Here is a 25922-nt window from a genome sequence, read left to right as displayed (position 1 = left end):
CCCTCTAGGGGTTATTCTCCATATCGCATATAGCAAAATATCGTCCCAGAATGCATTGCGCAATCAACATCCTGGCTTTTATGCAGTCAGCTTAACTTCCGGTTATCGCCAACGCGTTACGTACGCAATGCACTGCACCGCAATGCACTGCACGCCAACGCACAGTTTCACTTGCATCGGTAGCGTCTGCTCAACATCGGTCACGCAAATTTTACCTTTTCAGCGAGTGTCTTTCTAAAAGCTATTAATCATGGATGATTGCTAAAGATTCAAGAACATGACAGTTCCTCAACTGAAGAAATATCTTGTCGAAAGGGGTGTGCCTTGCACTGAAAAACGACGATTTGAGTTAGAAAATCTCGCCGAAAAAGCCGAAAAAGTTTATCCGGTTTTGGAGGAGTGCGACCACGCAGCCTCCGAGAGGAAGCGGTGCAGAGTGACTACAGCGGACGGCTCAGTTCGCGATCTCACCGGGAAAGCAGTGACATGGACTAGGGACTTGAAACAGTAATTACCACCCGTTTCTATAGCGATGTTTACGCTTATCTACTCACTGACTGTGGTTGGACATATGAAAGAATCAAGAAGCATAAGTGTGATATCCACACAAAATTCTCACTGTTGATTCTCCAATTCGGTGAATTTGCAGCGAAATAAGACTCAATCGGGTCAGACGAAATGCGAGTAAGTATACGTACGTGTTAATGCAACAAAAGCGATGAATAAGTGTGTGGGACGCTAGCCGCGCTGCTGCACGCAGTGTGCATGCATGCATAATAGCGCACAGAACGAATCTAGCTGCAACCGGAAGTGGGGTTGACTGCAAATCGCTCCAAAATATGCCGATTAAATTAGTGCGCCGCCAACGTTGGTTCTTTTATACCTATATGCGATATGGAGAATTGCCCGGATATGCTCTGAATGTATTGGCAACTGCTTCTGCATTGTACAGGTAAAGATGAGGTTAAGTTGGTCTTCAGCCTGTAATGACTCCTGACTGTTCTGCACTCCACACATCACACTTAAATGCTGCATTTGTTGTTACGAGAAAAAATCTTCAATAACGCTATGCTAAGACATCAGAAACAGTTTTGCATGTGATCATATGCCTTTCCACGCCACTATTTGATGTTCAGTGTTTACATCTGTATGGCATGTGTGTATTTTGTTGCCATATCAATTGAGCCTTTAGTGAGTGATGTTCCCTGGCTTGTTTTATGATAGGGAGAACAGTGCTTTTCCTTTCAAACCGGTAGCCATATTCATATCATCTTACTGAAGTCTGAGCAAAAATTCGGAACATTTATCTATGAAGGTCAAATGCTTACATTCTAGAGAGGTTGAGTAAGTTTTCTTCAAGCCAGTACTGTGTCAGGTCTGCAGAGTTAGGAGGCATTCTGAGGGGTGAACTTTGCAGTGCTGTAAACAAACCAAAGTCCTTTTTCAGGGACGGTACGCATTTCTAGTACAAACTATCCTTACCTCGTGCATGACATAGGAATGCACAGCAGTATAGATGACCACCTGAGTGGTGGTTGGGGGGGATGCATGACAAAGACAAATGTTGTTCCTACAGATTGAATTTTTCAGTGCACTGTTCAGAAAAAGATGTCCCAAAGTTTATGCTAGCTTGATGTAAAAATAAATGGAATCTCTCTCCAGCCTTTTCTCTCTCCCTCTCTCTCTCTCTCTCTCTTCATACACTGTATCTCCCTATCTCTTACATTTACCTGCCTTTTTTTTCTGTTAAATATGTTTTTATTTTTGTCTCTTGATGGCCCAAATGTCTACCTGTGTATCAGGTGAATTTGGTAGGTTTGGTCAAAAAGGCTTTGTGGGAGAGAAGGGATTCCCTGGTAGGGTTGGAGACCCAGGACCAGCTGGGCAGCCAGGACCTAAAGGAGAGAAAGGTGAGTTTGCCCCCCTACTAATGATTAGTACAACTTCAATCATCTAAAATGATCTTTCATGATTTTTTTCTTTTATGTGAATGCATTTTGCAATATTATAAGAGGTTTAAGAAAGAATCACAGACCTGTGAATTTGCATGTTGGCATTGCTGTGTCATATACTTTTGTTTGTATAGCAATTAATGTGTGAGGAGGACCTAATATACATATCTCACTTTGAAGAAAATCCCTATGCAGTGAATAGAGGCATACTATATTCTCGACAATGCTTGTCTTGAATAATGCTGTGATTAGGAAATTCAGGAGCTCACTTTACAACTTAAAGATAATATAAAGTTTTGGTATTACCTCAAAAGTTTCCATGAATTTCCTTGTCTTAGTTTGTGTTTCAGGTTAAAGTACCTTTCATATAACTAAAACTGTGAGACTTACTTGCCCCAAAGTGCTCTCATGTCTTTATAGTAATCATGCAATAATGTTTTCGTACCAGAGCCTCCGCCGTACGGCGGCGAGGTAGTACACGTATTGTACGAAACCATTATTGCATGATAACTGCGACCAGCAGCGTGCAGCCCCATACGCATACTGAGTAGCTAACTGCGACCAGCAGCCCCATACGCATAGCTAAATGGGGCTTCGCATTGTAGCTTACAGGATCATGACAGATTTAGTATCGCGGGGAAATATCAACTTAAAATCCAAAAATTTCTTCAATCTGAAGACTCACCAGTTAAGTTGAAGTATTGAAAACAGGCTTCGGGCAACGTTTGGTTTTGCCAATAGTTGCTTCCCGTTTGAATTGATGACTGAATGTGACTCGGTCGAGAGGACCTTGGGAGAGCTACACTGAATTGACGGCCAGCGCATGCTCACACAAACATCTTATCCGTTCGTGGATTTGAAATTTGTTCGCATGTGATGTGTGCGTATGAGCTGGCCGTAGTAATCAGTGTATGTAGCTCTCCCAAGGTCCTCTCGACAGAGTCACATTCAGTCATCAATTCGAACAGAAAGGGACTATTGGCAGAACCAAACGTTGCCCGAAGCCTGTTTTCAAGACTTTAACTTAATTGGTAAGTCTTCAAATTGAAGAATTTTTTTGGATTTTAAGTTGATATTTACCCGCGATACTAAATCTGTCATGATCCTGAATGCTACAATGCGAAGCCCCATTACGCTATGCGTATGGGGCTGCTGGTCGCTATGCGTATGGGGCTAGCTGCTGGTCGCAGTTAATTGCATGATTACTAAGAAATGAGAGCACTTTGGGGCGAGTAAGTCTCACAGTGTTAGTTATTTGAAAGGTACTTTAACCTGAAACACAGAAATTCAGGGAAACTTTTGAGGTACCAAAACTTTTTATTATCTTTAATGGTGATACATATTCCCATGAGTGGAAACTTAGCAATTTTTTTTTTTTTTTTTTTGTCTTGCTAAGTTTAATTGGCTAAGTAGTAAAGGTTATATAAACTGATTTCATTGTGATCCGTATTTTTGTATCCAGAAACACTGTCATCTACAAAGAGTTACTGTGTTGCAGATATTATGCATAAATAGTTCTGGACAAAAATTTTTATTTTTTATTTTTTTTTTTTTTTTTGTCAGAGAAGGATGTCTTTTTCCAAGAGTGAATTGTGGAGCAACGGTTTCCCTCCACAACAGAGTAACAGTGATAGCCTTACCATGAATTGCTATCCCCAGACTTGCCCTCCTCCCCCCCCCCAAAAAAAAAAAAATAATAATAGTAACAAAAGTAAATAAATAAATAAATAGAATAGTTGAAAGATGTCAGATTAACCTCAATGTTCTTATTGCATACTATTGGTCAAGAACTACATACAATCCATGTTTGTTTGTTTCTGGCACGATACATCAGGTTCAGCTGGTGCAAGAGGTTTCCCAGGAGTCAGTGGAATCAAAGGTACCCCCGGTCCAGTTGGATTTGCTGGTAGGTAGCGATCATTGATATTTCCTTGACTTGAGCTAGCTTTGCAAACTTTATAAAGAACGACTATTGTAAATTGATAGAAACTTTTTTTTTCCAGGAAATGAATCTGAATGTCATTCTGCATGCTATTATCTAGATGTAGCGTCATTGGTATGCACAGGATCTCTCTTGAATTACTGGTAAGCACTTGTCCCAGTTAGAAAAAAAAAAAAAAAAGGAGTTTTCACCAGTGTCTTCCTGGCCAAATTTTAGGCTACACCTGACCTGCTATTGAAAATGCCTGACAAATGCATATATGCAAGTTGAATATTCTGATATAGAATATTTTTCGGATAATCTCTTTTAAAATTGTATTTGTGTTTGTTTCTTATTCTCCCAGGCTCACCGGGAAGGAAAGGATTTTCAGGAAACAATGGGAATCCAGGGCTTAAAGGGTATCCTGGAAGGCCAGGCAATCGTGGTGAGCCGGGGGAGGCAGGGAGTGATGGGGAGAAAGGACAACAAGGTGAGTCTCTTGAAAATCACATGTGAAAAAAATACTGTGGTAATATGAAATATGAATATTAATTTGTGTTGATAAATATGCGTGAGCCCCGAGGTTAGCCATGAACTCTTACATATTGATGTACTATATCACAAAAATTTAGTTCTTTTGGTTTTTTGCATTGGTTACCTGTTGAATCTCGCATTGTATTTAAACTATTATTATTTGTTTTTCATTGCGTACACGGATCTGCCCCAGAGTACAATGTTAATTTACTGACATTTTACAATCCTTCCAGATGTTTAAGGTCATCCGATTGTAGATTGCTTGTTGTTCCAAAAACGAAGAAATCATGGGGGGATCGGTCATTTGCACATGCTGGACCTTACCTGTGGAATCAGTTACCTCGAGCTATCCGTCACATTTCGAATGTTGACTCCTTTAAAGTTGCCCTCAAGACTCATTTGTTCATGACCATTTTCCAGTAGAATTGTATATTATGATGTGTATTTTTTCATTACCATTATGGTGTCATTCATTTTCATGTGCATGTTTGTGTAAGGATTTTTGTATTTCATAACTTACTCTTCTACTGCGCCTTGAGCACGTTAACTATGTGGAACTTGCGCATTATAAGTACCCTGTATTATTATTATTATTATTTTTTTTTTTTTGCTCATTCATTTGATTGTCATTAGTGATTCATATCACAGAATATATGGAAAGCAGAATGCAAATTCAGAGAAGCTGAATATTGCTTCTAGATGTGTTCACTCAGTGGAGTAATATAGAATACTAGTTGAGGCACCAAGTTCTGATGAGGTTGAAACCTTTAGATGATCAGGTAGAGCAACAAGAAATGGAGTTGGTCATTTTCCTGGTTAGGTAACCAGTGCAATGAGGAAGTAGTTGGGGTCCTTGTCTGGTTTTCCATGATCCATCTTTTTTGTGTATGTTTATTTATTTTGATTCTACCAACTTTCCACTACATCTGATTTTAATCTTGTCATGTACATGAAATTCATCTTGTTCAACCATATACCCTGTATGGAAAATGCTGTGTTTATTATGCCACATAAAAGCTGTACTATGACAGTAAGCAAAGAAAGAGAGGCTCTGAATATCTCAATACCTGTAGGTCATCTCAAAGCTGTTTCAGTCATTTCTGTATCAGTTGTTTGTACAGGTTTGCCCATTTTTCCTGGGCCCAACCAGATTAGGCTTGAGTATAACCTGGTTGGAAGTTTTGCATCTTAGCTCTATTTAAGTTTTGTGCAGGCGTTACTTAATGCTCAATTATGTCAAACACATTCAATGTTGTTTGATAAAAAAAAATATAACTGAAAAAAAAAAATAGCCATTTTCTTGTATTACATTCTCTGACAAGTTGGCAGGGGAAATGTCATACTTGGCCACAATCTGATTTCTTGGTGTGGATACACAAATTTGCCTCTCTTTATTTCTATATTTTCCTATCCAATGTTTTATTTTGTTTATAAGTGAAAATCCAAATGATTTTTCTAAATTCCTTTGTCAATGGAAAGTATAAAGATATATGTATGGCTTTGCCATAGGGCAATTCACAAGCAAATCCTGCAAATTCACATTTGATCACATTTGAATGGCCATGTGATCAGTTTATGTAATCTTACACCTGAATCATAAGTCTGATTCCAAACAAACTTTGGCATCAAATGTGCAGAAAACATCATATTTAAAAAAAAAGTAATGAAAGTTGAATGCAAAACATGTGGCTGTCACAAAGTAGAGGAATAAATTCAAGAAAAAAAACAAACAATTATCCTATCTATATTTTGGTATTCTTAAAGTGAATACAAGTTATTCAAATTCATGAAATTCGTCCGTGTTTTCATTGCAACTGATTGACAAATTGCCCTACATTGATGCAAATTCATGAAATTCTTCAGTCGAGATGTTTTCATTGCAACTGATTGCCAAATTGCCCTACATCGACGTAAATAAGCACTGAATTGATCAGCGTTTTAGTAGTAGCCATGATGAAAAATAATTGCACACTTCTCAATGATTTGCACTATGTGTAGAATACTAGAACAGTGAATATTTGTTTTATGAGGCAAACTACTGGTATACTAAAATGAAAAATGTACCAGGAAAGACATGGTATTTGTACATGTATCCTGTTGCTATAGTACTAGGCTCACACATAAACTGATTTGTATGTGGAGTTGGGTCTCTCTGTTTAGAAAGTATGCATAATGTTAGCTACGATGTGAACAGACAATAGCAATGTAATTTTGCTTTGACTTTTGGTAGCGGTCTGTAGATTTGTATTCATAGATGTTATTTTTCTTTGTCATCTCTGTCCATAGTTGTTCATTCAGTTTTGTTTGTTTTTTTCTTTCTTTTCCTGAGTCATTAAAGCAGTGTCTGCTGTTACAATGAACCAATCAGAGTCAGTCATTCTAAGGGAGAGATGTGTAATCTAGAACTTAAAGTATGTTTCCAATCATTTTTATGCCTGCAGGTCCTCCTGGAATCAAGGGATTCCCTGGACTGCCTGGAGAGAAAGGAACTTCAGCCACTTTTGGAAGCATAGGAGAGCCAGGGGAACCAGGACGTGTGGGAATACCAGGAGACCCAGGTTGGCCATGCATTACTGATACCAAAGAAACACAATGTAGTGTCATTAGAAGATAGAAAAGGATCCCTGATCCTTGCTAAGAACATACAAACAGAGATATTAGTGAAAGGGTCAGGAAGTTGTTATGCCTTAAGAATGACTATACCTATCACGAGGAGATGAGACAGTGCAATGTACCATCAAATGTTCCTTAGTGGGCACCTGTCTATGTGGCCACCTGCTGTAAAAGGCCACTAAAAACAATCCCCCCCCCCCCCCCCCCCGGGAAAAACCATATTGTCTATGGTGACAACCTGTCTATTATGGCCACTTTTGTTTTTGTTTCCTTTGGGTGGCCACTATGGATAGATTTGATTGCTTTGGCCACTTTTGTTTTTGTTTCCTTTGGGTGGCCACTATGGATAGATTTGATTGTTTATACGTATATGTACATGTATTTTATTTTTAAGTATTCACAAAACGTACATTGTATGTTGTATATTAAGTTAAAAATTAAGACTTGTGAAAAATCATATCACTTAACCCAATGAGGACGAGTCCCGAGTATACTCGGGCAAGTGTCTGTGGGAAATGTGTGTTGTAGCAAAATCAAACCGTCCTCAACGGGTTAAAATCTTTGTGAAGCTCGCGTAACATATTTAAATTAAAAAATGCAGGCACTTGAAATATGTTACTTCCGTTAAAAAATATGTAACTGCAGAAGTAGAGTACTATGTATGTACAGTTTTCAGCATAATTTTAGGTATGTGGTTGTACATAAAGTCAGTTTTTGTATCTTCTATTCCCGCTGTGTGACCTTTAGGCCCATCAGGCAGACTGGGAATACCTGGTCGTCCAGGGTTCAAGGGCATGAGGGGTGAACGTGGTTTCACAGGACCCAAGGGCGAGCCTGGCTTTGATCCCTTCCCTCCACCACAGGGAAGGCAAGGGGACCCAGGCCCACCAGGATTTAAAGGTGAGACTGAGGATTATTCTGAATAATGCAGTATTTCACCAACTTTGATAGATTTTCCAGTACTTTGTCCACACTACTCTGTGATAATTTCACAGCTGTTTAAAAAAGAAAAGAAACAAAAACACAAACAGAAAACACTTCATGTCTTGTATTGTCATTAGCATTCTTGGAATATGATAGCATCATTGTAGATAGTACCTGTTTGTCATCATGATTCACTTATTATTATATTTATTAATGTAACGATTTATCAGGATAATCCTGGTATTGCTAAATATGATTAGGATAAGCTTTATTATCATTTTCTTTTTGATTGTGTACTTTTGATCATTGTCAATATGTAGTAAAAATGTGTAAAAGTATAAGATTCAACAATTTATTTAAGCTTCCCCTATTATGTTTGCTTGATCTTAGTCTTTTTAGTAATTACAGCATTGTCTGAGAGCGGCATTTTCCTTTTTAATTATGTATATTGAATATTGTAAGTTTTTCATGGTATTTGCATATAGGTACCTGCAATATGTATTTGCTGTTTTCACACATATCATAAGTATAACTTGATACCATCTTTTACATGCACATAGAGCACTGCCCAATTTGTATCTTGCTTCTTTCTCTTTCTTTTTTTGAGGAAAACAAGAATATGATATAGTCCTTTTACATGTCCTAATGATATGTGCTTTATAATATGTCCTTTCAGGCTTCAAGGGATTCCAGGGAGACCCAGGAATCCCTGGAGGGGTAGGAACACCAGGCATGAGGGGAGACAGTGGGATCCCTGGTCTAAAAGGAGCTCCTGGACCAGGCGGTAACTTTCTCTACCAATTTCCAAATTTGTTCATTTCAATATTTGACAATATATTGACTGCATACAGCCATGTATAAACTGAACCTCGTAGATCTATAGATGTGGCCACTTTAACAAACAGGAAAAAAAAAACATGATTACACATAAATGTCTTAATTCACGGTTAGTTCGATAGTAGGTATAAGTGAGTGTTAGTTATCACAACAGATTGTAAGTGTTCCTTGCAGTGCTCATAAGCTCTGCTTGAATTTGAAATAACTTGCCATTCTGAACCTCTATGATATGAAGATGTCATTTGATATACCACCAAACATGCTCCAGGTAGAATACTACCATAATACTTCTTCCATCAAAACCTCTTGATAGGAGGATGTCCTCCTGATACAAGCTATTCTGTTAGCACACCTTTTGCTGTTTCCTTCTGTTGACTGAACCCCTTATTTTGAGATATTTCTTACAGCAAAATAAAAAAAAAAAAAGGATTGTGGTTTATACGCTGGTAAATACAGTACACACATTATACAGTTACAGTACAGACAGCTGACCATTACAGGTAAGTTGGCATCTAGGTGTAATCTTTTCTTGCATTTCTATTGTCATTTTTATCACATAGTCAAATATCAAGTTATTACACCATAATCTCATATCAGTGAATTGAATACACAAAATTAGTTTAGAAAAAAAGAAATATCTAATAGAAATTGTTTCCCCAGACATGCGATTTTCATATATATTGTAGTTTGAAAGTGAGAATTTGTCACCTCAGTTTGCTTTTTTTTTTTTTTTTTCATTGTCCTCTAACCAGTGGTATGGTGGATATTCATTACATTGAGTGATAATTCTATGGGGATGTTAAAAGGATTATCTAACATGCAGTGTACGGGCTTATAAATTATTATTTGTTTTTCATGGCGCAGATTTAGAGAAAGTCTCCATGAACTCACATCTGCGGTATGAAAGCCGTATCTGATGTATTCATCTGTTGTATCAATCATACCAGGGATAAATGGTAATACTGGATGCCAGACATTAGCCCAAGTCATCTGAGAGGGCTGACTATAGTTTTTGTGTTGTACAATAATCTGTTGCCTGTAACTTTTCCTATTTTATACTACCATGCTTTTGTCTGTATTGGCTATAAAATCCTCCTGTACCCTAGGTTGGTTTATTGTTTCCAAATTGATCGGTAAGTTTTGTACTCTCTGTCGCTCAAACCCACTTTTCCACTTTGTAGGTCAATCTGGTTTCAATGGTCTCAAGGGTCAGAAGGGAGAACCATCCATTGCCCAGAAAGGAGTCAAGGGTGAGCCAGGAGTTAAGGGCTTTGCAGGATTTAGTGGGCCTCCAGGACCACCAGGCCCAGATGGAGAAAGGGGTCAACAAGGTAAGGGGAGCGCTAATACTGTTTCACCAATTCTACCTCTGTATGTTCTTTGGTGTGATTGCTTTCTGTTTCCTCAGGAGAAGATTAGTCTGGTTTTTCTCTTGCATTTGTTGTTTTCAATGTCTAGTCCACAAATTTGCCAAATACATTGCCCTGTTTATAATGACTAGAGAAGAGAAACATATGTGAGTGTGAAAAAAAAAAATATATGTATGTATGTATATATATATATATATATATATATATATATATATACACATATATATGTTTCATTTTTGCCATATGTAGGAATCAGTTCAATGGAATGATAGAGAATCTTTTGTTCACATGCACATAAAATGTCATACTACAGGGTGTCTCAAATAAAACTATACACTTTTGAAATGACTGCTGAATAAGAAATATATGATTCTGGGGGAAAAGGTTTATATGTATGGATAGCTGATGGACTCAACTTTCATATGACACCAAAAAGTTTACAAATAATTCATGCTTGAATGAGCAGTGCTCACCTTTGTAAAGGGTATGAAAATTAGGCTGCGCAGAAATTAGCCTTATTTGCAACAGGTGAGTCCGTTGGAGCTTACAAAACTGAAGTTTATATGATAAACTTATGATCAATTGCGATCAGTTTGGGTTTGAATTTTATGGTTTATTAACCTAACTTTTATGCCTGAGTAAACCGCAGTTGCATTTATGTAACTGTAGCATTGCAAATTTCCTTGGTAGACACAGTGGTGTGTTCATGTGAGTCAGCAAAATTTTCAGCAAAATGTATTTGAATAATGAATTTACATAATCCCCATCTGGTTATTAAGTAAATCAATGAGCTATTCTACTAATCTGAAAATAACTGCAATGAGGGCAAAGGTTTTCATTCAAGTCACAGATGTAAAAAATAAGAGTGTGTAACATGGAAATTGCAACATGTACCATCACCTCATTCTTACTCACATGAACACACCACTGAGTCTACCAGGGAAATTTGCAATGCTACAGTGAAATAAATGCAGCTGCGGTTTACTCAGGCATAAAAGTTTGGTTTAATAAACCATAAAATTCACTCAGCAAACCCAAACAGATCGCAGTTGATAGATTTATCATATCAACTTCAGTTTTGTAAGCTCCAACGGACTCATCTGTCGAAAATTTAAAAGGCTAATTCCTGTGCAGCCTAATTTTCATACCCTTTACAAAAGTGAGTAGTGCTCATTCAAGCATGAATTATTTGTAGACATTTTGGTGTCATATGAAAGTTGAGTCCATAAGCTATCCATACATATAAACCTTTTCCCCCATATTCGGCAGCCATTTCAAAAGTGTATAGTTTTATTTGAGACACCCTGTATGGTCTTTGCAGTGTCAATATCAACAAATGAAATGAAGCCGAATGCCCTGTCAGACTTACATATAGCCATATAGACATGACTATGATAAGTGTTATATTTGAAAGCCCTTCTGTGTAAAGAGCTTGACTCAGTTCACTTCAAATAATCCCCAGAGGTCAGGGATGGTGCACATTATCCCACAACACTGCAGTAACAACAAGGGTCGCATTGTTCAAGATTACAAAAAGGTAATATATGAGAGTGGATATTAACAAAAATTAACCTTTGCTCTTATTTGCCTCCCCAAGGTACCCCAGGTAATCCAGGACGATTCGGTGACTTTGGTGCCCCAGGACCTGATGGCCCACTAGGCAATCCTGGTGTACGGGGAGACATTGGTGACCCGGGTGTAGATGGAGGTGCAGGTGAGATGTGAAACACATTGCCCAATGTTCGGAAATTATTGTATTTTCTATCTACTTACTTTCTGTACATAATATTCTGGTTCACTCCTCATTTTCTCAATCTGTTTACAGATAATCTCTCACAGCATCTTGCCAGTATAGTTGGAATATCAGGAATTTTAACCATCTAATGAAAAGTGTTTTCCATGTAAAAAGTGGTAACAGTGATACACGTATGTCTTTGAAATATATCGCCATGAAAGTCATGAGTAAATGGTGGTGACTACACAAGAAAATATCTATGAGCCAACTACACTGTATTTGTTGCACCTAGTCAAAACCTACATATAGGCACGGTCAGACTGGCAAAGATCGAGAGGTTTAAGATCACGATCTTTAAGATCTCGAAGTTTTGCCAGTGTGACCGCAAACTTCCTGCGAAACTTCTCGCGAAACTTCTCGATCTGTTTGCGGGCGTTGTCTCCGAAGCGCGAGGCCATTGTCATGTTCAGATGTGCATTGTTGCATCACAATCACTAGCCATCGGACGGCGCACTCTTTCTTGCGCGCATACGAATGGCCCAAACTTCCCGATCTTAAACTACTCGATCTTTTGCCAGTCTGACCGCACCTAATATGTATGGATATGATGATTACAGGCTGGCCATTTGTGACCATTGTAAAGACAGTATGGATGCACACTGTAGAATCTTGTCTGTTTAATCACCTTGTTTTCAAATCAGCCATTTCAATTGATGCATTTAGTGGTATTCAACTGAGATGTCTTCATTAACTTGTGATTGTAGGTTTGCAAGAGTTTGTGTGTGAATTTGTTTTATTTTTTGTTAACTTGATCATGCCCATGTTTAGACAGTTATCACTATGAATTTACAGCTCATATTTGATATTTCAAAAAGGTTTGTATCTGCATATATGTCCTGTGTTATAAAGCAAGTGTGCTGTGTGTGTGTGTTCATGTACCCAAGAAAAAGTAAGAAGCATTGAATGAGAAAATTGAAGACTAACAGTGAACCAACTTTTTTTTTGTCCATCTGGGTGGTAGGGCGGGCACATTAAAAAAGGAAAAAGTCTAGGAAAGAACATAGTGGTATGCATAATACACTCACATAATATATGTTGATGATGGATTACAGTTCACATTCAAAGTAAATTGTGTAAAGTACCAGTATGGGTCAAACCATAAGCCTTTGCACGACAGGAAATCAAAGAGAGAATACAAAGAACAATGCAGTATCTGTTATGATGGCTTGTTTGTTCTGTTGTGTCATTATTATTATCATAGTTTTCTCTTCAAAATGTGAAAAAGTGTCAATTCAGATAATAAAGATATATGGAGATAAACGAGGAGCAAACAAAGAAAATTAAGGAGTTGAACAAGAAGTGGTGGATTAGTTTAAATGTTGATTTTCAATACATTAAAATATTGATATGAATTTTTAAAAATCCATTTACTCACATTATCTGATTTTTAACCAAATAAAATAAAAAAAAAAAAATTATGGCAAGATGCATTTCTGAATACCATAAAATAGTCAGTATTTTCTGAGCTGCACACTAACCCATTTTTTTTACTGGTCCGACCTGTTTGTCTTATCAGTAGGTACCCAGTTTTTCTATGTTTTACTGGTCCATTCCTGAAGCAGTTACTGGTCCGACAGTGATTTTCACTGGTTAGGGACCATCGTACCAGTGCCGGTGTGCAGCATTGCTATCTTCCACTTCTTTAACAATCATCGCAAAAGACTTTTGTTTGTCAGACGTTCCCTGTAGCATGCTACATATGTATACATTGTATCTCGTTCCTTAACCCTAAAAAGGCCGGGGGGGGGGGGGGTTTGAATCAACCCCCCCCCTCGACATTTTTCGCGACTACTCCGCCGCGCAAAATTTTGTGACCGTGCCGTTAGCTGACTTTTTACTTTCAAGTCTCGCGCATCTTTTGACACCATTTTCGCGAAAATCGCGCTTACCGTTACGACGCTGCATGACGTTTTATACATGCCTGTCAGGCCAAAAATGGCTCAAAAACGTGATTTTGTGTATAAAGTCTATGCAAATGGAGTTTTCTCTTCTTATTCATAAAGATATGATTATTTTCACTTTTATAGGCTGAAACTAATTAATTTTAGCATAATTATGCTTGAAATAGGTTCTGTCATAAATTTTGCGGAAAAAAAAAGGATAAAACAAAAGGTCGAAAAAACAAAGGAATATATAAGAAATTCATAAAACAATAAAATACATAAGAAATTTATTTTGATACCAAATTTTTTTTTCAAGTACGTTGTTAGGAATGCTACAAAGAATGTTTTCACCAAAAATGAAAATTCTAGGAGCTTTAATTTCTGATTTAGAGCAAAATGTATAATTTTATGCATATATTAGCATAATTAATTATTATGACGAAAATTTCCATTTCTTTTTGTATAGTGTGGTAGAATACGCCACAGGCAATGCACGTGCCAAATTTCATGGCGATTGCGCAATCGATGGCCGAGATCTCGGGGGGGGGGGGGGGGGTTGAATCAACCCCTCCCCGGCCACAGAACACCCAAAAAAGCCCAGCCTGGTTAGGGTTAATGAATTTGTGTATGTATTTCTTACGGCATTTTATTGGTCATGTCTGTTAACTCAGGAATACCTGGAGTACCAGGACTCAAGGGACTGCCGGGAGACAATGGCCTGATTCCTAACCGAGGTCACTTCATCGTGCGACACAGCCAGTCCCGTCAGCTGCCAAGCTGTCCAACAGGTACCTTTGAGCTGTGGCGTGGATACAGTATGCTGTTCGCTCAGGGCAACGAGAGGGCGCACCACCAGGACCTTGGTAAGTGTATGCGCTTGTGCACTTTTAATTCTTTATGTGCCATGGCGGAAACCACCTGTGTGCCACATTATTCTGAGAAACACACGTAGTCATGCTTTGAGAAAACATTCTGTTTTCCAATGCTATGTTACTCCTATAGATTTCTGTTAAGCTGAGACAAATAGTGAGTATAACGTTGTAGAGAAAATGCTAACGGTTGTTGTTTTTTTTCTCTCTCAATTCTGTGCTTTCATTAGTTGCAACAACTTTTATATTTCACTTATGAATCTATTTTTTTTTTTCCTCTTGTATCGCAGGCTTTCTTGTTGAGCTAATTTTCTCAGTGAACATTTTTATTTTGTTTTTCAATATAAAGTTTCCTCCAGACCACAAAGACCACAATTTCAGCGAAGAGCCTCAAGGGCAAATGCTCAGACAGTATGTTAAGTCCTGATCACATGTTAGAGTCAGAGTCAGTGTATACATGTAGATATGACTGGTGTCACGATAGATTAGAGCTACCGGGAGAGAGATTTCTGGCAAGCAGTTTGGTAGTATTCCTTAAAAAACTACTGAGTTTTTAGAAGAGGATAGCTGAGTGAAAAACCTAGAAGTATTGAGAGATATCATTTTGCTTTAATTTAGTTTTGTGTAGATCTAATGTGAGCAGAGAAGATGATAGTATTAGACCAGTTGATTTTTGGTTATTTGAGCACTGCCTTTTATCGTACTAGATAATATCAGCTCAACAAGTAAAATATATCAATAAGCATAACAGCAGTTGTCAAGAGATGTTTTGACACGACACGGGTGCTGCTGATGACGATTATGATGATAATGGTGAGTTACATTCAGTACACAATGCTTTAGTTAAAACAAATCACAGTGTTGCTCATTTATTTTGCTGAATATTTCATCTCATTTTACTCTTTGCTGCCCCCAGGCGACCCAGGCTCGTGTCTCCGCCGCTTCAGCACAATGCCTTTCCTCTTCTGCAACTTCAACAATGTGTGCAACTACGCCAGCCGCAATGACAAGTCTTACTGGCTGACCACCAATGAGCCTATTCCCATGATGCCCTTAATGAATCGAGAGATCGAGCCGTACATCAGTCGCTGTCTGGTGTGTGAAGCACCGACCCGAGCCATCGCGGTGCATAGTCAGTCCCTAGACATCCCAGCCTGCCCAAGTGGCTGGAGGAGCCTCTGGACTGGCTACAGCTTTGCCATGGTAGGATTTTTCTTCTGTGCAGTTATCTTTGAGAGTTTTTTTAGGAATGATGATATAATATTAATATCTAGTATTTCTTCACAACTCAGACTTAAAAGACATGTTTGAGAAAAGTGTATTTTTTTAGTTAGAACCACAAGCAAGGGAATGAGAAATAAAAGCACAGTAAATTTGGATGTCTTCAGGTCCAGAGAAAGTGCTTTGAGTTTGTGTGAGTCTCACAAGAGTCAAATATCTTTCGACTAAAATATTTTGATTTTCTTTCCACTTATTAATTACATATTCACATGCATGCTTAAACATGTGCCATGTTTCTGTTGCATGTTGCTGTAAACAAACCATGAACATTGTCCATGACTTGTATACACTTCCCTCTGACTTATGCTAGACAATGATGCAATAATATAATGTGCTGATGAGTTACATAATAGAACTTAATATGTAAATGGATACATACATTTACAAGTATTTCTGTCTGTGTGCCACGTACATATTGTGTCATTTGCATCACTTTTCCTCCCATGCATCGGGGTAGCTCTTTAGGGTACATTATTTTTGACAAATATTATGATCAAAGTCAATAATGTTCACGCTTAATTATTTGATATCCATGAATCCATTTCTTCATGCAGAGTTCATTAAAGTATTAATTCCAATCGGTCACATGTAATACTTACAGCATATATACAGCATGCATGCATGGTGCATATACTGCTCAATTGATGTGGAGCTAGTCCCTGATCTGGCAGTATACTGATATTGAAAGAAAAGTTATTTGACCTTAGACCTTAAATACAGTGAAACATAAGCAGCACTGTACCATCCATGAAAAAATCAAGGCATATCGTACAACGTCTACCAAAATAAAAGGCTGTGACTGTTTCAATACTTGTATGGCAACTAGCGCACTGCTCTATGTTGTTTTTAGAGTTCTTTATGTGTCATGTTTTACCAGGTTTCCTTGCAAGATTACTTCTGATATTGTTCTGTAGAAGAAAAGAAGAAAACTGGCCATTGTTTTGTGAAGAAACATAATATGCAAAAAGTTCTTCCAGGGCAACAGCATTATAACTGATGTACAGATTCATAAAAAAGATTATTCTAGTTGTTTTGTTTTACAAAGCATTCTATAGAGAAAAGTGCTTTGTCAAAGGAGAGAGATGATAGGCAGAATGTCTATATTGTATTTGTGCTTTTGTTCACTGATCTGATGATTTAGTCATCCTTTGTTTTGAGAGCCATCCCATCATGCCTATGATATCAACATGTTTTTGACAAATGCCCATGATGAATGATATGCCTGGAAAGTGAAAAGGATGGTATAGTCTTTTAAATACACAGTATGAAATATTTTCTGTCAACAAAGACTCACAGATTTTTTTGCTTTGTGAATCCTATTTTCCCATCTCCAGTACACATCAGCAGGCGCTGATGGTGGTGGTCAACCCCTGGAGTCTGTTGGCTCCTGTCTGGAGAGTTTCCGGGCCACGCCTTTCATTGAGTGCAATGGGCGTGGCAACTGCTTCTTCTTTGCCAACAAGTTTAGCTTCTGGCTGACAGTCATCAACGAGGAGGATCAGTTCGCCATCCCGCAGAAGCGCACCATCAAAGCAGGCCAGCTACAATCAGTAGTAGGACGCTGCAGTGTCTGTCTCAAGATTAACTAAGGATGCAGTTAGGGCTGGAATTAGGGGTCGGCTCGGGGGCAGAGGCTTAGGGTGTCTTTTTAGCCTCATAGAATATCATATTGTGATCTTGTCAATGGAAAGCATTGGGCACTGCCTGAAAAGGATTGAACTTGGAGACAAGAATTGGGGGAATGCCCTTAGCATCCAAATGCATCAAAAACTGGTTCACTGATTCAAGAATGGATGCTGGAATACCTTTAAATATATTACAATGGAAGGGAACTGTGGCAAGGCTATGATAAAGTTGCAAACTGAAGTAGGATCCATAGCAATGTGTAGATGATCACATACAGCATCATGCGTGCATAGATGGCTCTACAGATTGCATGACATAGGCATCACTCGTCCACAGAGAGAGCCTTTCATTGACCAGAATACAATATGACGAGTGATCCAGGTTGTCATATATAGGAGCTTCTAAAAGTCCAGATCTTTCTGCAACATTCTGTCACAGTTCATGTATGTAGAATTACAAAGCTGCCTCAAGTTTTGTCGTAAATCAGGTTTCAACTTGGAGGCTTCGGACAGGAGAAGCTAGTTCATAGCAGTTTGGCATTTATGTAGCATGCATTTTTCTTCAACTCCCTACCAAAGACTCTGTGGGCATCCGTATTGTTTCTGTGAAGATAAGAGGTAATATTGGTTAATGGGGGACTAATGTAAGATTTTTGTACCACCAATGTCAGCTTGTCTTTTTCTAGATGTGGCATTTTTTAGCTAGTCTGTTGCTAGTTGAATCATTGGGATTAAGATGATAAAAGTTTTCTGAATAAAAGCTGTTTTACACTGAATGTCTCCCTCTGAAAGTCACATAGCACTACTTTTGTCAGGGATCAAATTTCACAAGATTGTTGTATGGTAACACAAGTTTTGGCTGTACAAGTGTGTGCTCTGTATTTAAAGAAATTCAAAGCCTCATTTAACTTCAAGTTGTCTTCAAGCATTTTTGAATATATTTTTGCAACATTGACATTTTAGGTTTTTTGTGCATTTTTTGTTATTGCTTAATGATAACCAGACTTCACTCAACTATTAATGTTGAATTATGCCATGGAATTAAATATTACTGTTTAATGTGCCATGTTTGCTTTCTTGTTATGTGTGTAAACTTCTTCCTATGAAAGCAGGAAGCATCACAGAAAGTTGTTTACATTCACCAACAGCTTATTCTTGCCCAGTGTTTGAACCATAGCATTTTAGCTTATTGTTGAAAGAAAATCCTGATTTGCATTTGAATATGAAGGTGCTGCAAAAGATGTATCTTATGTAGAAAATTAACACAAACTGGTGCTAAGTCTTTTTACTCTAGATACATGATATATATTTTCAACAACAGTGTGTTATTGTGTGTACTAAATGCTGAGAAAAAAAAATCATTGTATCTTATCTCATTTGTATTTAAATGAAAGATGTTTTAGATAGAAAACCGGACATTGTAAAAAGTTTATTCGCTTTGAAGTGCCTCAGAACTTCTTACTTTTTGTATCACTATCAGAAGGAGCAGCATACTTATACAGAATTTCAGTGTTGTAGTTATTTCCGATATTGTGAGACAATTTTCAGACAATTATTTTGCTATAGCGTCATAGGGTAGACAAGGTTCAACATTTTTCATAGTAGTGTGGAACTATGTGTGTATATCTATAATTATTGTATGATGTATTTATAGATCACTGTACAAAGGATTATGACGCTTTCCCCTTTTAAATTTCTTGCCATGAAATTCCTAAATTGTAAGTACCAGATATAGAGACTTACATGTAGGTCATGACTGCTTATATGCTGTCTTAGTTGATTATCTGTATAAAGATCTTCCATCAGATCATGAAAACAAGAGCCAGCTAGTTTATTTATGAGTACCATCAAGCTATTTTCTATGAAGGCACAGGGATGTCTAGTCATACTAGACTGGTTTCTGTGAAATTTTGAAGTCATAATTACGTCATCCCCCTTTTTTTATAACTGTAGTTCATACTGACATTGAGTCAGTAGAGGAATGCTATAGTGTATAAGATGTGGTCTGCCTGTGAACTTGAGGAAAACTGACACTCAGATGATTATGACCAGAGAAAAAAAAAATTCCACCTCAATTTCATGGACATGCACCTTACAGGATTGAAATTTGATTTGAATACAGCCATCTCTCTATGAAGTCAAATTAGTCTAGTTTGTCATTTGTTTTGAAAGGAACACAGACATTTAAAAAAATAAATGACAAATTACACTCTACTGATGGGAGCATAGTGTTGGCTGAGTTTCTTGAGATTGTTGATGTGTGTTTATGTGAATGTGAAATATCAATGTCGGTTTGTCATATGCCTGTCAAATCACTAGATAAACATGAACAGAACATTTGGTGATATTTCTGAAAGTGTTTTTGAATAAAAAATGACAAGCAATAAATAACATACCACAGAATGGTTAAATTATTGTTTTTAATGAAATCATAAAGGTAATGTTTCAGTCCAGGTATTTTGTGGCTGAAGATACTGCAACTTCTATGTAGGATGCTTGAATAAGTAACTTCATTTACACAAGATGAAGAAAGAAAGATAATGAAGATGTACATGTATTTGACATAAAATACAAACAAAAACCCAATAAGAAACCCTGCTTAGTCAAAAGATAAAAGGAGACAGGGTAGAGAAAGATAATACATCCACAATATTGACCTGTATCATTTAAAACATACCAGAAATTATTGTACAGAAAATGACACTAGCCCTTCTTACAGCAACTACAGTAGCTGTGAACTGTGGTGTATATATCAACATAAATATATCACTGTGACCCTCAACAGCTACTACAATAGCTGTGAACTGCGGCATACACGTATATATCAATATTATATAATCATGACTTTATTGTCAATATCCATCATAAAAGAATGCCTCATATAATTTCCTCCCTTGAAGACAAGTAAATGATATTCAAACGATAACGAATATAATTATTAGGTGATGAGCCAGTCGGCATATCACTTACTGTGATTGTCAAAATCTTTCTTTATTATGTGATATGCTATCACCGTATCACCTATCGTATCTGTATGGAATCTTCCCCTTTTTTGTATTCTTTCTTTCTGATGAATGTTTTGAACACAATATCTCAACAATGACTTGACCAAGTAACATTAAATTTCTTTCACCTTTCTTCACATTAAAGGGATGGTACAGTATTGGTGGAGATGAGAATTGGGCTTTTAACATTTTGCGAGATACCAAAGAAACACTTATGAAATAGTACAGAGCATACCATTTTAAGAGGAATTCAAAGTTTATTGGATGAAAATCAGGTTTGGAATGACTGAAACATCAAAAAACAAAGTAAAACAAAACGATCGTAATAAATGGTGGGTCCCATTTCAAAACCAATTTTCATCAAATAAACATTGAATTCCTCATGGAATTACATGCTCTTTCATATTTCATATTTTTGAGGTTTCTAATTACCTCACCAAAAAATATTAGAAACCTGAAATTAGGTCTCAACCAAAACTATAGGATCCCTTTAATATATAAATAAAGAAAACTTTTCATAACGTTAACTTATCTGTGACATCATGTACATGTTTGCACCATGTTGTGATTTTGAGGTGATGTCAAATGATTGATCATATCTTGGCTAACTATTAAAAGTCTAAATCGTTTCCTTATGCATAAAGTTCAAGTCATGTGTGATCTTGCTGCATAACACTAATATTTGTCAGGTTGACTTTGCGATGTGCATATGCATGTGTCAAAATTATAAAATCCTCCAAATGACTTCCAGACTGATTTTCTATATGTTGCAGACAACTTTATGAATTTCGAAAATGTCAACTGTATGCATCCATCCACACATTATCGCATAAGCGACATGGAAACATACTTTTTTACAACCAGTAGTAATAGTGATACAACCAGTAGTAATATTCACTGATTTCTGGTCAACCTTAACCAATGACAAGGTAATGCGCCTGTGCCAATGTTAAAACTGTCTATGTTCAAATATAGTGAAAAAACATGCCTTTGTTTATTTCACCATGGCTCCTATTTGTATTGCATCAGCTCCACCTAATCCCCTTCACGGTTACTTCGCTAAAAAATCACCGTTTTTCACTCTCAGCCAGTTGAGAGACTTGACATCTCTGGCTGTACCGTCCTCATTTCTTGTCAGATTTCATTGTACAGTATCCCACAACAATTGCCATGTTCTACAACATTTGGGTTTTAAAAATCATGCAAATGGGATATAGGGGGATGGGTTTGGGAGATTCATGTGCCTAAACAGGCCCTCTGGCCAAGTAGTCTAGTTCACATCTTAACTCACACACAGGCAATTATTTCTTTTAATTTTTTGTTTCGGGTGATTGCTCTGGGGCTGTCATCACATGACACATAGGGACAAGTTCACCTTGATGTACATGTGGATTGAGTGAATGCAGCAATGTCAGTTGTATGTGACACACAGTCAGATGTATACTGTAAAACATGATATATTCGCGGCATGAATTTTTCGCGAATTGGAGCCGACAGCCTTTTTTGCGGCATGAAATTTTCGTGAACTGCCACTGGCATTCAATGCTTATAGCTTAGACAAGAATTTTCGCGTGCATTTTAATTTCGCAAATCTTGGCGCTCGCGAAATTCGCGAAATTAAAATGCACGTGAACATTCCTCGTTTTACAGTATGCATGATAGATCCCACCCCCACCCCAGATCTCAGTTGACGACCAAACAATCGCGACAAAAATCAGCACACACATTCTGCCTGTGAAGTTATCAAAAAAAAAAAACCAAAACATGATTTTTCAAAAAAGTAGCAGTTCTGCTAACTTCTGCTAGTCATGTATGCATGATGATGCATGAAATCATACTGTTTGCTATAAATTACTAAATAAAGCTCAAAACAGGCATATTTTTTTTTTCAAACTTTATTTTCCCAATTCACATGCTACTTTATATACCAAATACATGCATGATAATGAATAGTACATTATGGAAATTTTGTGTGTATGTGTGTGTGTGTGTGTGTGTGTGTGTGTGTGTGTGTGTGTAAATACACATATTCTTTCTAGTGTCCTTAGCAAATGTAAGTGAAAAAAAATTTGCCATCAGAAAAATTTCTGAAGTATCTTGTTTTTTTTTTATTTCTTATTTATTTCTGTTTTTCGACTTTAGTTTTTCATTCTTTTTTTTCAATGAAATTTATCTGCATCATTGTTGCTGTTCTGAATAAGCAAATATTTTATTAATTGATTTCAATCAATAAACATAAAACTAACCATGCTTTTATGAAATTTGACTGCAAGCAAAATTTGCATTCAAATTGTACAAGAATTAAATTCTTGATCATTTTTTGACATGCATGACGTATAGATGTACATATTTGGCCCAAAACCACTATTTCGGCACAATTGGACAATCACAAAGGGGGAAAATTAAAGTTGTTAAAACAGGTTTCATTTTAATACCAGTCCACGAGACAAATATTCAAGTTTGTAGCTGAAAAATATGAACACATAATTTTACTTTATTTTTGTGGTGTGATAATTTCTTTCATGGGACGTAAATTTCATCATGTAACATACGTTACCAATGTCATTCTATCTCAAATGCTTTAAGATTGGTGACTACAGTCTATAATTGAGATAATAATGCGTCAGATGTGAAGTATACCACCGGCTGCCATGTTTGTAAATGCTGCATGCAGATGGGAAGGAGGCCAATGACCTGCATGCTATACAAAACACAGCATGTCCTATTGTGTTAAACCTTATTTCATGTTATGTTAATTTTTTTTCTTGAGAATTTGACGTCAGACCTTCTTCAGAAAATATTTTCAACATTTATCAGTCCTAAATGGCCAGGCAATTCTTGAGTATCATCGGTGAAACATATGAAACTATGTGCGTAAAAATATATTCCGTAGATTCCACGTAACGTATGTTTCATGTTATATGCAACGTAAGTTACAAATGCTGCATGTTACAAATGCTGCATGCGTATTAAAGTTAAATGCTGCACGCAGATGGGAAGGAGGCCAATGATCTGCATGCTATACAAAACACAGCATGTCCTATTGTGTTAAACCTTATTTCATGTTATGTTAATTTGTTTTCTTGATAATTTGACATCAGACTTTCTTCAGAAAATATTTTCAACATTTATCAGTCCTAAATGGCCAGCCAATTCTTGAGTATCATCGGTGAAACATGTGAAACTACGTATGTGCGTAAAAATATATTCCGTATATTCCACGTAACGTATGTTTCATGTTATATGTAACGTAAGTTACAAATAGTACTACATGTGCAACTCGTTTTGGTGCATTTTCTTTTTGGTTTTGGTACATATTCTTACATTATTTTCTTGTCAACTGTAAGTGAACATATGTTATAACACGATGTCGCAATATTATGGCAATACAATTCTCAAAAAATACAAATAAAATAGTTGTACACCTGCAAGACTTTATGACATGTCCGCGTATAAACTCTGAGGTAGAACAGTAATCCGTAACTGTTGATATTTTGAAGACAATTGGCTTCATACTAATGATTTTATGGCGTTGAAATGATAAGAGTTGGGAACATGCTGTTTCGTGCCTAACGGACGAAAATATTGTCATGATGTACGTATAATATAAATTGAGTGGTGGGTAACTTAGGTTTCACTTTAATTTTATCTTAATGAATTTAAAGTTGTCATATGGTTGACGTCTTGTAACTTGTTATCATATTGATGTCTTGTAACTTGTTATCTTCATACTGTCGTAAGATATGTCTTGCATCCATAACTTTGCAGTTTTATCAGCTGTATCCAGGGCCGGCGGAGCGTTTTCAAAACACTTTCGGGTCTCATGAGCTAACAAGAAAAAAAAAAAAAAAAAAAAGGTCCTCAGCTCATCTCTCCCCTTCCATTTCCGGGGTTTTTCAGCTGAAAAGGTCTTCAGTGGAAAAACGTAACCTTACCGCGCTCACACTTCAAGATCTCTATCTATTTCTATTTGGTGCCACTTACGAACTTCCAGGTTAAAAAAAAAGTGTGGGGGCCCAAAGTCATGACACCTTATGTATTCCTTTGTATGGTGCACAAAAAGTGTGGGGGCCCGAGCCCCCATGGCCCCCACGGTTCCGCTGGCCATGGTATCTACAGTAACTCTATGCAGGAACAGCCTAAAAATTGCAGTTTCAATAAAATGTTAAGTATTCACACAATTTTTAACACTTGAAGCAAGAAACGGCAGAAACAAGATGACTACTCTGTTAAAGTGCTTCATAATGAACAATAACGCCGTACACACAATATTTAAAATGTCTATTATAAACTCGGTAAACAAGAGGTAGGGAAAGGAGGAACCAAGAGGTGTTCTTTGTTGATTAAATAAATGACCACTTTACTAAGTTGGCTATAGCAAATGAGGTCCATGAAATAACGTCAAATTACACAGTTGCATTAGCACAATACTGGGCAGGATGAATAAAATTGTCATTAGTAAACTGGTGTACTCAATTTTCCTTGTTATGTATGCATAAAACATCATAATCCACAAGGATGACAAGAAAAACAATTCTTTCATTAACAATTCTTGCCATAGCATGAAACGGTCTCCTGGAAAAATGTTTTGAATCTTTAAAAAGAAAAATAAAATGACAAATTGCTACATGCACAACAAAGGTACTGATAATGATTACGGGCAGGCCTGTAACTATAGGATTTTTAGGGGGAGGGGGGGGGGGGCAGAGTTAGAAAAAGTGGACCACTTCCAGTTTTAATAACCTGACAGGAAGAAAAGTAAAGGCTCCCTGTGCATTTTTTTTTTCTGTTTCATTTCTTTTGCGGGGTTTCATCGGCTGAAAAGCAAGCAAAAAGAAAGAAAGAAAAGAAAATGGAAGAAAATTGAAAAAAGGCTTCAGCTCAATTTCATGCTGGCAGTACAAGCCCCCTTTCATGTTTTTATTTCAAACGGGGGAGGGGGGATTCCGCGATTCATTTTTTTTATGCCTCCGCCACGAAGTGGTGCCGGAGGCATTATGTTTTTGGGTTGTCCGTCCGTCCATCCGTCCGTCCGTCCTTCCGTCCGTCCGTAATGAATTTTGTGGACAAGGTAACTATCAAAACCTGTTGAGGTATCCTAATGAAACTTGGCATGTATGTGTATTAGGGGGTGAAGTTGTGCCTATCAACTTTTGGGTGCACATGCTCAAGGTCAAAGGTCAAAAGGTCAAGGTCAAATACATAAAATTTCACTTTTTCCACCATATCTATTGAATGCCTGAAGATATTTTCTTGAAACTTAGTGTATACATGTATTACCCAATTAAGATTCTCTGGTGAAAGTTTGCGTCA

General features: G+C 37.2%; 1 protein-coding gene across 1 annotated transcript in view; it reads left to right on the top strand.

Moving 5' to 3' along the window:
* Positions 1–19928, top strand: part of LOC140244378 (uncharacterized) — a 111529-nt gene extending 91601 nt beyond the window's left edge. The window contains exons 31-41 of the mRNA XM_072324017.1: positions 1803–1910; positions 3787–3858; positions 4238–4363; positions 6849–6965; positions 7768–7920; positions 8621–8728; positions 9963–10112; positions 11749–11865; positions 14501–14692; positions 15615–15901; positions 17314–19928. Coding sequence (XP_072180118.1) covers positions 1803–1910; positions 3787–3858; positions 4238–4363; positions 6849–6965; positions 7768–7920; positions 8621–8728; positions 9963–10112; positions 11749–11865; positions 14501–14692; positions 15615–15901; positions 17314–17568 — 1685 coding nt within the window. The 3' untranslated portion in view covers positions 17569–19928. The remainder of the gene's footprint in view (positions 1–1802; positions 1911–3786; positions 3859–4237; positions 4364–6848; positions 6966–7767; positions 7921–8620; positions 8729–9962; positions 10113–11748; positions 11866–14500; positions 14693–15614; positions 15902–17313) is intronic.
* Positions 19929–25922: the final 5994 nt, after the last annotated feature.

Source organism: Diadema setosum, chromosome 21 (genome assembly GCF_964275005.1).
Source record: "Diadema setosum chromosome 21, eeDiaSeto1, whole genome shotgun sequence".
Lineage (NCBI taxonomy): Eukaryota > Metazoa > Echinodermata > Echinoidea > Diadematoida > Diadematidae > Diadema > Diadema setosum.
The sequence above is the reverse complement of the archived record's forward strand: the minus strand, read 5'-3'. Positions and strand labels throughout refer to the sequence as shown.